At 41.6% G+C, this 12,937-nt stretch overlaps 2 protein-coding genes across 2 annotated transcripts in view; one reads left to right on the top strand and one right to left on the bottom strand.

The window, feature by feature from the left end:
- Nucleotides 1-3,711, bottom strand: part of ESF1 (ESF1 nucleolar pre-rRNA processing protein homolog) — a 28,957-nt gene extending 25,246 nt beyond the window's left edge. Inside the window, exons 1-2 of the mRNA XM_084201999.1 lie at nucleotides 3,666-3,711; nucleotides 167-848 (exon numbers count right to left, since the gene is read on the bottom strand). Of these exons, the coding sequence (XP_084058125.1) occupies nucleotides 167-848 (682 nt within the window). The 5' untranslated portion in view covers nucleotides 3,666-3,711. The remainder of the gene's footprint in view (nucleotides 1-166; nucleotides 849-3,665) is intronic.
- Nucleotides 3,712-3,782: 71 nt separating this feature from the next.
- On the top strand, nucleotides 3,783-11,790 carry NDUFAF5 (NADH:ubiquinone oxidoreductase complex assembly factor 5). The gene is made up of 11 exons (XM_084202571.1): nucleotides 3,783-4,029; nucleotides 4,941-4,981; nucleotides 5,199-5,262; nucleotides 5,882-5,929; nucleotides 6,031-6,134; nucleotides 6,603-6,642; nucleotides 8,356-8,553; nucleotides 9,579-9,639; nucleotides 10,867-10,950; nucleotides 11,295-11,377; nucleotides 11,502-11,790. The coding sequence occupies exons 1-11, from the start codon at nucleotides 3,811-3,813 to the stop codon at nucleotides 11,586-11,588; spliced, it is 1,029 nt and encodes a 342-aa protein (XP_084058697.1). The 5' UTR covers nucleotides 3,783-3,810; the 3' UTR covers nucleotides 11,589-11,790.
- Nucleotides 11,791-12,937: the final 1,147 nt, after the last annotated feature.

Raw genomic sequence — 12,937 nt, 5'->3', positions numbered from 1 at the left:
GTTCACAATCTTATTGAAGAATTAGATTCTATACAGAGCTGACCAATCCTTCAGCAGCACTGAATCTGAGTCAGCCAGCTATTTTATAACTAATTTATGGATAAAACAAAAGCACCAACATCCACATGAACACAATTGGATTCTCCTTGTTATTTGAACAACTAACCTGATTCTTTTATTTTCCCTCCTAAGGAGTGGTCCATCCTGGGAGCTTTGACTGACTTAGTAGCACTTCCTTGTGAAGACTTTTCCTTGTTTTGAATTGAAATGGGTCTTCCTCCTTGCTTGTCTTCCCCTTTGGGTAAAAGGCCCTTGTTTCCCCGAGAGGGATCACCTTCCACCAGAGGTTTCTGCGAGTCCTCTTTCAAGCTGAACTTTGATTTACTTTTTTGTCCTTCTTTTTTAAGGTCATTTAGTTTAGCCACAGCTTCACATGTTTGGTCCACCTCTTGTTGGGTTTTTTTACTCTCCTCCTTTGGGAGGCCACCAGCAAGGGCCTTTACAGAATCTCCTTCTCCTTTACCTTTCTTTTTCTTTTTCTTCTTTACTGCGATTTCTTTACTATCACTTTCTGAAAGATCAGAGTCAGATTCTGACAAGGCATAAAACTTCCTGAGGTTCTCTGTAGAGGTGTAGTTAACAGGGCGACCTCTTTTATCCACTGTGTACCTCAGCTTGAACTTCTTGTCATGGAACATGGCTCGGAATCGCTTGTCAATCTTGACCTTACGCTCTTTTTCAGGCATCTCCCAAAACCTGGGATCCCTTGCAACGCAGCTGAACCGGCCATCGCGCAGTATTTCCTCCTGGGCTGACGTTTTTGATACCATTTTTGAAGACTTGGACATCTAAAATGTGGAAAAAACCCAATCATTTCTGATTTAAAAAAACCTTAACAAAGTTAGATTTCTAACCTATACCTAAGAAGTTCTTTCCAAAAACACATGGCAATTTCATGGAATCACACGCCACTGTTACTATATTTTCTGAAAAATCCCTTGGCAAGGATTTTTCTCCTGAAAAGCCTCAGAAAAAAAATGTAAATAATAAGTACCTAATTGCTTGGAATGTGGTTTAGAAGTTGCTTAACAACAGGTGCATCTTTGATTAGTTCCATGTGAATTGTTTTTACTTAATGACCAATCTCAGTCCAGCTGCATCAAGACTCTGATCTGTCACAGGTTTTTATTATTCATTCTTGTCTAGCCTTCTGATGTCTCCTTTCTCTTTCTTTAGCATAGTTTTATGATATCATTTTCTTTTGGTATAATATCATAAAATAATAAAACAGCCTTCTGAAAACTTAAAGTCAAATTCTAATTTCTCACCTCGCCCTAAAAACCCTTCACAACACCGCAACACACCACCTGGTTGGAAGGGCCTCAAAGATTCCCTGGCCCAACATTTCTAGGCAAAAGCATTGAATATACAAGATGGCCCAGCACTCTGTCCAGCCAAATCTTGTAAGTGGGAATCTCTCAGTTTCTCTGGGTCTGGATTGAAGGCACTTGAGATGGCATTTCATGTTCAGACTCAGGTGTTTATTATTTCTTATCAGTAAAACAGTCTCACCACCATGAGTTCAGCATCAAGGCAGAAGCTGGCCAACAATCTCTTGTTACAAGGTCTTTCAAGACTAAACTGTCCAATGAAGAGCTGACACCTGGATTATTTTCCCTTTTAACCCAATAACTGATCCCACAGAGCTGCAATGGGGACTTCTCTGCCCAATTACAAAATGCCAGCCAAACCCATGAAGGAGAAGAAAGAAGCAGCATGAAGAAGAAACTCAGGACAGCACCCTGTGCCCTCCATCTTGCTTCTATCCACAACATACTAAAAACCCTAAAACATAAGTTTCTCACCCAGTGATACACCTACACTGCTCTCTATAATCTATTTCACACCTTAGTGCATTCTGGTCTATTCTGGAGTTTAGGAAACTTTCTCCATGAAAGAGGGTCCAAGCCAGTGCTGCCCTGGGGGTCAGGGCACCCAGAGCAGACAGAGAAATATTCCCAGAGCCCTGGGTTGCCACAGGAATCCATCACTTCCCTGGGGAGATTTTTCCAGTGGTTGAATGTTCTCATTGAGGAAGATTTTCCTCTTGTATCTAAATGGAATCTCTCCAGGAATAACTTGTACCTATGACCCTTCGTCTTTTGCTCCTGACTTCTTGTGAAAACACAGTATCCAACCTCTCTGTAACCACCTTTTCAATGCCAGAACGCGAGGATAAGATCTCCCCTGAGCCTTCTTTCCTCAAGGTGGTACAAACCCAGCTCTCTCTGCCTTTCCTCACACGGCAGCTTCCCAGTCCTTTGGCCATCCCTGTGGCCTTTCTCTGGACCCTCTCCAGCCTGTCCACATCTTTTCTGTACAGCAGGAACCAAAACTGAACACAGATGTGACCTGACAAGCACCATGTGGCACAATGACTTCTTTATCCCTGGTTGATAGACCCTAGCAGCCTGTTGGTTTTGATGCAGCAGCAGATTTAAACAAGTCACAAATAATCCTGTACCTACCACAGTCTCAGCCACAAATCTTTGCTTTGCCAGCTGCAATGGGAGCCCAAAACTCCCCTGTGCCTTAGGCTGTGTCTAAAGCTCCAAGGACAGCAAATGAGGAAGGGAATTCTGCTCCGGCGAGAGCCCACCTAAAGTGCTGTATCCATGTAAGGGGATACAATTTAAGAAAATAAAAGTAGCATAGAAAGTAATCTTACCCCTTAAAAACCTGAGCCAATTATTAGAGATTAGGAACAGGCCTGACTCTGACAGGCTGCAGCTGGAGCCAATAAGAAGAAGAGTGTTATAAAAGAGTGGATTGGGGGGCTGAGAGGGAACTGGAGTTAGTTGACTACTGTGAGAAGAAGGAAGAGTCAGTGCTTAGAGGAACTGCCTACCAAAAACATCAAGGAGGTAGGAAACTCTTGTAATATGGAACCTTTGCAATATAATAACACTAGAACCCTTGTGATATAAAAACAACGTGTCCAGATCTGGGGTCCCAACACAGGAAGGACATGGAGCTGTTGGAGCAAGTCTAGAGACCACTAAGATAATAGGAGTTCCTCTCCTAGGAGAAAAGACTAAGAGAATTGAAATTCTTCAGCCTGGAGAAGAGAAGGCTTCAGGAGACCTAACTGTGGCCTTCCATCTGAAGGGAGCCTACAAGAAAGATGAAGAAAGACTATTTACAAGGGGCTGGAGCAACAGGGCACAGGAGAATGGCTTTAATCTATTAGAAATCAGGTTTAGATTCGATAGGAAGAAAAAATTCTTCCCTATGAGGGTGGTGAGGCCCTGGCACAGGTTGCCCAGAGAAGCTGTGGATGCCCAATCCCTGGAAGTGTTCAAGGCCAGGCTGGATGGGGGTCTCAGCAACCCGACCCGGTAGAAGGTGCCCCTAGCCATGGGGAGAGGGTTTCGAACGAGACTGTGTTTAATATCCCTTTCACCCCAGGCCTTCTATGATCCTACGATACACCTGGGCTGCAGACACCTCCCCGTGACTCCTCACCGCACCAACGCGCGGCGCCTTCCACAAGATTAACCCAGTGCGCACCGCAGCTACAGCCCGCCAGCAGCACCTTCAGCCCCCACACCCGCTCCGTCCCCGACCCCAGCGAGGAGCCCCGAGGCCGCTCCGCTCACACCGACCGTGCCCGGCACACGCCGCTCCCTCACAGCGATATCCGCACGCCGCCACCACACGGCCGCTTCCGGCGAAGCTACGGCGGCCGCGGCGGGACACGGCTCCCCGGCCGCACGGCGCAGGCGCGGAGGGGCGCGCGAGGCCGAGCCGATGAGGGGCCTGGCGCGGCCGGCGCTGAGGGCGCGATGGTGCCGCTCGCTCTGGGCGCTGCCGGCAAGGGCCGCCGCCAGCGCTGCTTCGCCGCCTCCTCCTCCCGCCGGAGCCTCGCCGGGCGCGCTGAACCCGTTCGACCGGCGGCTGAAGCGGAAACAGAAGAACTGGGCGGCGCTGCAGGCCGAGCCCGCTAAGTGCGATTACCTGCGGGAGGAGGTGCGGGGTCGGGGGCTGGCGCGGTCACCCTGAGTGCTGTGGCGGGTTCTGGGCCCGCAGCTCAGGGGCGATAGTGAGGAGGGCAGCGGGGCTGGAGCACAAGTCTCTGAGAGAGCTGTGTTCAGCCTGGAGGAAAGAAGGCTCAGGGGTCGCCTTCATCACTCTCTCCAACTCCTTGGGTAGAGGTCGGTCTGTTTTCCTGGGCAGCCAGCGACAGGATAAGAAGATAGCGTCTCAAGCTTTGCCGGGGAAGTTGAGGTTGGACGTAAGGAATTTCCTCCCAGAAAAGAGTGATCAGGCATTGGAATGGTCTGCCCAGGGAGGTGGTGGAGTCACCTTCCCTGGAGGTCTTTAAGGAAAGACTGGACGTGGCACTCAGTGCCATGGTTTAGTTGATGTGATAGATGAGTAATGCAATGATTGACTCTCACAATTAATGGACAAATAGCATGCATATAGGTTAAGAAAAGTTTTATAGGTTTGTAGTTATGTTTTACCCCCTCGCGTGGTTATCAAGGGACAGCTGGGGTCGGGACATCTGGGAGGGCTGGCTTGTCCCTATGGTGACATCTGACCTCCAATGAGGATAGGAGGAAGAGATCTGCACCCCTGGACAACGAAGGACAGAACTTTGGGAGGGGTTAAAGGGTTAAAAGGCGAAACCTCCATTGTGTGGGTGAGGACAGGGTGGGGAAAATCTCTTGCTCCCTGCACTGTAACCTTTTTCTCTGCTCAGTCTTCTGTTGTATTTTTGATAAGGTTTAATGAACCTTTCTAAATTATGAAAAGCGAGTAACCATTTCTCGCAGTTGATAAGGTGCTGGTTACTAATGGGTTGTACTTGATGATCTCAGAGGTCTTTTCCAGCCTCATTGATCCTGTGATTCTGACCGCTGGCTCTCCCCCCCCAGGTCGGTGGCAGGATCGCGGACCGGGTGTTTGACATCACCAGGTGAGCCCCGCCGTGTCCCCAGCCCTCCCCTCTTCCCCAGGGAACGGCACCCCTGGGGAGATAGCTGGATGCTGAGCCCTTTCCCCGAGGTACCACTAAAGGATGCTCGGTGGGCTGAGCTCAATAAGGCCTTTAGAGATTAGCAGGGGAAACTTAATATAGTCTAAAATTATTTCAAGACTTGGTTATGTTTTGTGTTGCTAATCTTATCCTTTAGAACGTTTCCTCTGGCTTTGGATGTTGGCTCTGGAAGAGGTTACATAGCTCAGCACTTAACCAAGGTACTGTCTCTTCATACTTCTAAGTGTTTAGAGGAAGTTCATATGTGTGCCTCCCTTTCAAAGAGGGCTCTGTTACAACTTAAGACAATCATTTGAGTCTTGATGAGGTAAATCTTCTCCCCTACCCCCATACCTGTAGTTATAAGCTGCATGTTGTGCAGGCTGTTCTTCATTTATTGCTGCTGAAAACTGGACAGATCTGCAAGGGAAGTTATCTCTGATGATACAGTTAACTTTTAGTTTTGGGTAGGAATATGCCTGTTTTTTTGGTGAATTCATTGGCCACAGTTAGTTGTTCAAGAGAAGCATCATTATGGAGGCTTTGAAGCCATCAACAGTTTACCATTCATGAACCATTCTGTAAGTAAAGGCACTTCCATGGTTTATGTTTAACTAAACTTATGCCTAAAATTACAGAATGTGTTTTCTGTTGCCACTTCTGCCTCAGCTGTTCTCCCTGGGAGCAGGTGCCACATTGGGTGGGGAAAATAAAGCTTCTATCAAGAGTGGGAAAGGTTCTTTCTAATTTATTATAAACAGGTGTAAGTGCCAAAAAATTACTTATGTCCATTTACAAAATAATTCACATATTTAATAGACTTCTAAAATTTTATTTCAGGAAACAGTTGAAAAACTTATTCAAGTTGATATCGCAGAGAATGCTTTAGTAAGTAGCTTTTTGAATGCTCAAGTGCTTCAATTCTGTAATACAGGGGAGCAAAAGAAGTGAGGTTTTGATGAGCTGTTTTTCTTCCAACCCAACATTAGAAAAATGCTGTAGAATCTGAAATCCCGACAGTCAGGGTCGTAGCTGATGAGGAATTCCTTCCTTTCAAAGAAGATACGTTTGATCTTGTTGTCAGCAGCTTAAGGTATGTACTCATAATTTATTTATTTTGTTTTGTTTAAGTTGTTAATAACATTCTTTTCAGAGTAGCTTTAAGAAATTAAATCCAACAAAGATTACTTGCCCATTAAAAGGGAATAAGAAAAGTACTTACATAGTTAATATGAGCATGCATTAAGAAAAACTGCTGTTCTGGTGATTCTTCCTGTTTTGTTTGTTTAACTTCCTTCAAAACACTTGGAGCTTCTCTTTTTCCTGCTTTTTGACAAACTAGTCCCCAGGACTTATTTTCTCACCTAAAAGAAGTGCTTTGTGGATAAACTTCTGTTCTTGTTTGGTGTCAGTTCCAAGCAGGTGTTTCAGCATGGTTGCACCTTCAGAAATCAGTTTGTGGCTTGGCTCCTAAAACTTACTTATCTAATTAGGTAGTTACTGGCATTCCCTAATTTGGATTAAATCTGAAATTATAAAATGTACACTTCTGTTATTTCAGTTTGCATTGGGTGAATGACCTTCCTAAAGCTTTCAAAGAGGTAAGAAATTGTTTTTTAATACTCTAAGTTAGCACTTGCCATTACTTGCATTGACCAAGACTTTTTGGTATTGGAATTAAGCAAATACTTGTTTAAGACAGAAAAATGTTTTTCTTTCACCAACAGTTTTGGGTGTTTTGGATTACTTCAGCTCTTTCCTGCAGGTGTAAACTTTAGTGAAATCAAACATGTTAACCAGTTTGCTGCTTTTTCATTTATTTAAAATTGATCAGTCATTGTAGTGCTGGCCTATCACCTGTTGGTAGGAATAGGACTACCCTACTGTTACTGAAATAATAAAGATCAAGTGAAAAGCATTCAGTAGTTATTAAAAAAAACTTGAAAGAAATACACAATTTTCACTGGAATTTAAGTATTTTATGGAGAGTCAAATACTTTCTGCCACACTAAATAAAACTGACACTGTCTCACAATGGCAAGGGAACTGGGCTTCTTGGCCAGCTTTCATGATTTCCTGTGTTGTCTTTAACTAATAGAAACTGCCTTTAACTGCCTCATTTTCTAACCTATCAATTAAAGGCTTTTTTACTAGCACAGAAAAGGTAGCTTGATTAATACGTCATTTAAAAATGATTTCATTTTTTTTATTTTCAAAGGCATTGGAAATGCTTGCTGTCTTGTTAGCCTGGTTATATAATCAGGCTCTTCTGGATGTCTAAACCAGAGATCATTTCCAGCTCTTAAAGAAATGAGAAAGCATGAATTTATTCCTCAATAGGAAGAGGGCTAGAACTTAAGAGACCAGAAAGCAGCTTGTCACCCTTGCTGTTTGAATTATGATACTGCTGTTTTGGCAAGTTAATAATTAGTCATTGTAGACATAATAAAAATGGCATTACTCTATTGTCTCAGAAGTGCAGAGTTCAGTACTGGAAACTAAAGTTAAATCAAGCCATTAACAAGTGCTTTTGCTGCTCTCAGAAAGTAAAAGTAAATAGCATACTTTCCTTAATCTACCCTCCTTTTAGAAGTAAATTAATTTAGAATAGTGTTTTAGGACTATTGTGCTGAAAATAGTTTTACCCTCAATTTCCACGGTTTGTTCCATGATTCCTGACTGTAAGTGTAATTTCTGAGGATTTCTTCTTAAAAGTAGAAGATACTCTGGCTGAAGAGAGACTATTTGTTTGCAGTGTGACCAGAAGCTGTGTCAGTTTGTTCTGCAGAATACAGTCAATATTAAAAAAAAGTCACTCGCAGCTCTTACAATGATTGCTTTTGAGTTCTTAAAGATAAAAAAGTCTAAGAACCACTTAGTTACATATAGGAAACAAGTTGACCCCCATGACAGAGAGAAATTATTAGGAGAACTCCATCTTATCAGAAGGCAAATTAATTACTTTATTATACTATATTATTCTATATTACATCCAAACTGGATGTGTTATATATTACATCTAAACTGAATCTGCCAAGCACTCAACTACACAGAATCTTGTGACTGTTGGCCAACAGTCCCAACACACACACACAAAAAAGGATTCAGTTGGTCAGTGAATCAAAACACACCAGAATCCAATTCTCAATTCCCTTCAGGTAAACAATCTTCCACAATGCATTCCACTTGGGAACAATGCAGGAGCGGTAAATGAGATAAGAATTGTTTTGATCATTCTTGACCTCTCTCACTGCTTCTGCCAGGCTCAGAGAATGTGATCCCACAGCCATGCCCTGTGTGTTTGTGTGTTGCAGATCCACCAGGTGCTGAAGCCCGATGGAGTGTTCATTGGAGCCATGTTTGGGGGGGACACTCTGTATGAGCTGCGCTGCTCCCTGCAGCTGGCCGAGCTGGAGAGGGAAGGGGGCTTCTCTCCTCACGTGTCACCCTTCACCGCCGTCGCCGATCTGGGACATCTCCTCTCCAGGGCTGGCTTTAACACCCTCACTGTGGTAATTATAAGTAAGAGAGCCATCAGGGAGAACAATCCAGAACATAAGAGCTGCTGGAATATGAAAAGCACTGTTTGCTAATGTAGTAATGACATACTGCTTCCTTCTGCATTTAACCTCGCTGAACGGGCTGCAGAAATAGCCTGGGCTGCCACTGGTTTTGGCTTTGTGGTAGTTAATGGAACCAACTGTAGTGTACACTGAAGTGCACCTTTGGCTCATGGCCCAGTGGAATTTGGATGGTTTTCTTGGAGACATGTCAGAGAATGTTAGATTTGCATGAAAAAATTATAGACACTTGCTCTTTCTTCTAAAACCAAGAAGAAAATAATGGTATTTAAATTAAAATTTGATTGTGTTTGGGCTACTAAGCAAAACTTTTTAGACATGTTAAAACAGTACTTTCTTCCTAGAAATACATGATTTGAGCAGAAGAGGCAGATGAATAGAATTGTATAATGGTTTGGGTTAGAAAGGACCTTAGAAATCATGTAGTTCCAACCTTCCTGCCATGGGCTGTCACAGTCATATTTTTTTGTAAAATCCCTTTGCCCAGGATTCTTCTCCTGGGAAGTTGCAAAGCCTCAGAGGAAAAGGAAAACAATTATCTGATTTGCTTCTCTTGTGTTTTGCTGCTTTAGAATGTGTTTGGACATTGTTTACCAGCAGGTGGTGGTTTCAGTGGTTTCATGTGAATTGTTTTCTTATTGACCAATCAGGGTCAAGCTGTGTTGGGGCTCTGGAAAGAGTCACAAGTTTTCCTTAGTATCTTTTTAGCCTTCTGTAAGTATCTTTTCTGTATTCTTTAGTATAGTTTAGTTTAATATTCTCTAATATAAGATAGATCATAAAATAATAAATTAGCCTTCTGAAAACCTAAAGTCAGATTCATCATTCTGTCCTTCGTCTGAGAACCCTGCAAGTACAAGAATGGGCAGGGAATAGTTTGGTAGTACAGCAAGGTTGAACTAATGCTGTTGCTTTAGTTTGATGTGCTCTAAAATTGAACTTCTCAATTCTTCTAGGATACTGATGAAATCCAAGTGAACTACCCAGGGTTGTTTGAGGTTATGGAAGACTTACAAGGCAAGTACATTCTTTGTGGAAACATAAATGTTTTCTGTATCAGTGGACCAAACACAGAACTGTCTTACTGTGTGTTTCTTAACTCCAAATCATAGACTAGTATGGGTTGGAAAGAACTTTTAAAGGCCATCTAGTCCAACTCTCTGCAGTGGGCAGGGACATCTTGAACTACATCAGGGTGCTCAGAGCTTCTTCTGACCTGGTTTTGGATGTTTCCAGGTGTGGGTCATCCACCACATCTCTTAGCAACCTGAGCCAGTATTTCACCATCTTAATCACAAAGAATTTCTTTCTTTAAAAAATAAATCTTATTGCAACAGGGGAGCATTAGGTTTTTTCCTGCTACCTGGTGAGTCAGGAGATGATGCCTGTCAGGAGATTTGTGTTGGGAAGCACAAGTCAAAGATTTGCTACTTCATGGTCTGCTGGGAATGTTCTGCTTCCCTGGAGTTCCTGTTCTGCATGAGCCTGCTCAGTGTAAGGTGCAGAAAAGCCCTCAAAGGGAGACAGAATATCCCACACACTGGCATTTCCTGTGAGCCTTTCTAATTACCAGGGCAATCAGCAAACTGCTTTGGAAGGAGAGTAAATATATCCTTAATTTGGACTATGCTGAGGAACAGCAAACAGTTGAGGAACAGTTTTGTTAATATTCTGATTGCATTTGCCATGGATTGTAAAGCAGTCATCCACATGCACTCTGTTGTTACTGACATCAACTCAGGGCATTTCTTATCTGGATCCACTGCTGTATGGAGTAATTGCTTAATGGAAAGGCAACTTTTATTCTGAGTAGAAACATTCAGATGCAGTAAATGATTAAAAAGATTAGAATTGGGTTTACTTTATTTTGTATTTTAAATCTCTTGGACTAGTAATTTTAAGGGTTAACTGTTAAAACAGTACAGTCATGTGTCTGAATAAACCCTTTGTACTAATTCTTAAAATCAGTTATACTTAAAAGCCAAAATGTTCAAAGACTCAGGCTGAAGAAGGAATTATTTGAAATGATTCCTAGCAATGCCAACTTTGCAAAGCGTAGGAATTAAAAATTCTGGATTCCAACACATAAGAAACTCACCTAATGATCTGTGGTATGTTCTCTCTTACAGTGAATAGCAGAGAATTCTGTACTTTGGTTTTGTAAGAATCTGTCCTTAGTGCATGACACTTAACTCATGCCATGTGCAATATCTTCTTTTTCTTAAAGCTAAAACATATTTTTAGGTATGGGGGAGAGTAATTGCTCTTGGAATAGAAAACCTCTGCTGCACAGGGAGACAATGCTGGCAGCTGCTGCAATATACCAAGGTCAGTATTTGGGAGTAATGAGTTAATCTAAAGTGACTTTAAGAACATTTTTTCTGTCTTTTTTTTTAATGACCTTTGTGTAAAAAAAACCCAAAACCCTAAACAAACCCAAAGCAAAACTGAAAACACCAAACACTTCAGAACAAAATGCCATTATCATGAGCTATTTTTAACCTTAATTATAATGCCAGGATTTGAACTGTATTGATGCACCAGTATGAGATATTTTTATTGTCCCAAATCTTTCACCAGGAGTCATTATGATGAATATGATGTTCTGAGAGCTGAGTGTTTCCTAGAGCTGACATCCTGTACCTTCTCTCTCCCCCTTCCTGCCCTAACAGAAATGTATGGAAACAGCAATGGCTCTGTACCTGCCACCTTTCAGATCTACTACATGATTGGCTGGAAATATCATGAGTCACAGGTAATGTGAAGCTCTTATTTTCTCTTTGAAGGTACTATTTAAATAAGTGATGTTTTAAAAGATTTTTACAAAACATTTTTATTTAAAGTTAGCCCTAAATATTTTGTTGGTTTTTTTTCCTTAGGCAAAACCAGCCCAGCGAGGTTCTGCAACAGTTTCATTTGGAGATCTGGCAAAAATAGAAGGACTTCTTAAAAGAGGAAAAAAATAGTTGTTCTTCAGAAATAATTGTCTTGAAACTTCTCTAGAAGTTTAAATTGCAGACAGTCTTCACTTGTGCTTATTTAGTGATGACATCCTGAAATGATAATAAAGTATGCACTATAGAGGTTTTTGTACTGTGCCATAGCATTATCTGTGTGAAGTGGTGTTAATTTCTTGTCTAGATAAATATTTGACCAGTTTCCTCTTTCAAGTCTTTGAGAGAGCAATTCAACTCCCAACTTTTTATAAAATTTGCTATTTTCAAAAATAATGCCTCTTTCAGCTTTTCAGTATCACAGGCTGCTCCAGGTAGGGTTTACATGTCTTGAATGCATTTTTGAATTATTTTTCAAGGATAGTAGATCATAATAAATAATAATGTATTATAAAAGTAAAGGTATATTTGAGACATCCTGGAAGAGAAACCATCAGCAAATACAAAGATACAAATTACTATGGTTTTTATGAGTTGGGAAGTATGGGTAAAAAGTTACTGTAAGAGATTTAAATAATTAAGTGATGCTTTATCTAAATGTTAGTTGAAAATGACATTAACACATTACTTTCCACTTTTCTATGTCAGAGGCTAAAGAGCTAGAAGAGTAATTCTCTTTAGCTGTGCATGGAGCTATGACTTTTCCTGTCTATAACTGCATTACCAGAGATTGATATTAATTGCAACTATGACCCATTAATAAGAGATTTAGAAAAAATACCTGCCCAGAGATTTTGCTTGATTGTAGCACTCATGGAGTTGGGGAGAAACAATGGATGAAGTCTATGCAACCAAATATGCAGTTCTATAAGTTTTATCCTAGTATTTGAGTGGTATATCAATCCTGGTGGAGCTAAAGCTTTTTTAAGTTTATTTCCTAGGCTTTTTTAAGATTATCCACCAGGTGGAGTTTGACAGAACTTGTGTGTAGCACAAACCCAACAGCCAGGTAGGCAGAACACTTCCCATCTGTAAGATCCTGATTTGGAGGATTATTTTATTGACCAGGCTTTGACTTTGAATAAGAAATGGGCAGAGAAGGTACAGCTCATGAGAAGGAGGGCAGTAATATTCTGTCCTGTTTTTGCTTACAAGCCTAACCCCTGATTATTTGAGGGAAATTAGTTCATTTTTTGTTTCCTAGAAAAGAACAGTAATTCTGCTGGAAAAAGGGGGAGAAACTCTAAATGGTCTGATAATGTTTAAAGCTCTCTAAAGACTCAATCTAATTCAAGAGCTTGTTTCTGTGAAAGCTTCTGTTTTTTTAATACCCCAACAGTGGACTTAGTACAAGATACTGCATCACTCTGCAGGTACTCTCTGGCTTAAATAAAATTCCCTTGTTTCTGGAGGAATCTCTG

Source organism: Fringilla coelebs (genome assembly GCF_963513975.1).
Source record: "Fringilla coelebs genome assembly, chromosome: 3".
Taxonomy (NCBI): domain Eukaryota; kingdom Metazoa; phylum Chordata; class Aves; order Passeriformes; family Fringillidae; genus Fringilla; species Fringilla coelebs.
The sequence above is the reverse complement of the archived record's forward strand: the minus strand, read 5'-3'. Positions and strand labels throughout refer to the sequence as shown.

Coding starts and splice junctions, on each gene's coding strand:
- NDUFAF5 (XM_084202571.1), top strand. CDS start 3,811: ATGAGGGGCCTGGCGCGGCCGGCGCTGAGGGCGCGATGGTGCCGCTCG. Junction 4,030..4,940: donor GCGATTACCTGCGGGAGGAG/GTGCGGGGTCGG, acceptor CTCCCCCCCCAG/GTCGGTGGCAGGATCGCGGA. Junction 10,951..11,294: donor AGCTGCTGCAATATACCAAG/GTCAGTATTTGG, acceptor CTGCCCTAACAG/AAATGTATGGAAACAGCAAT.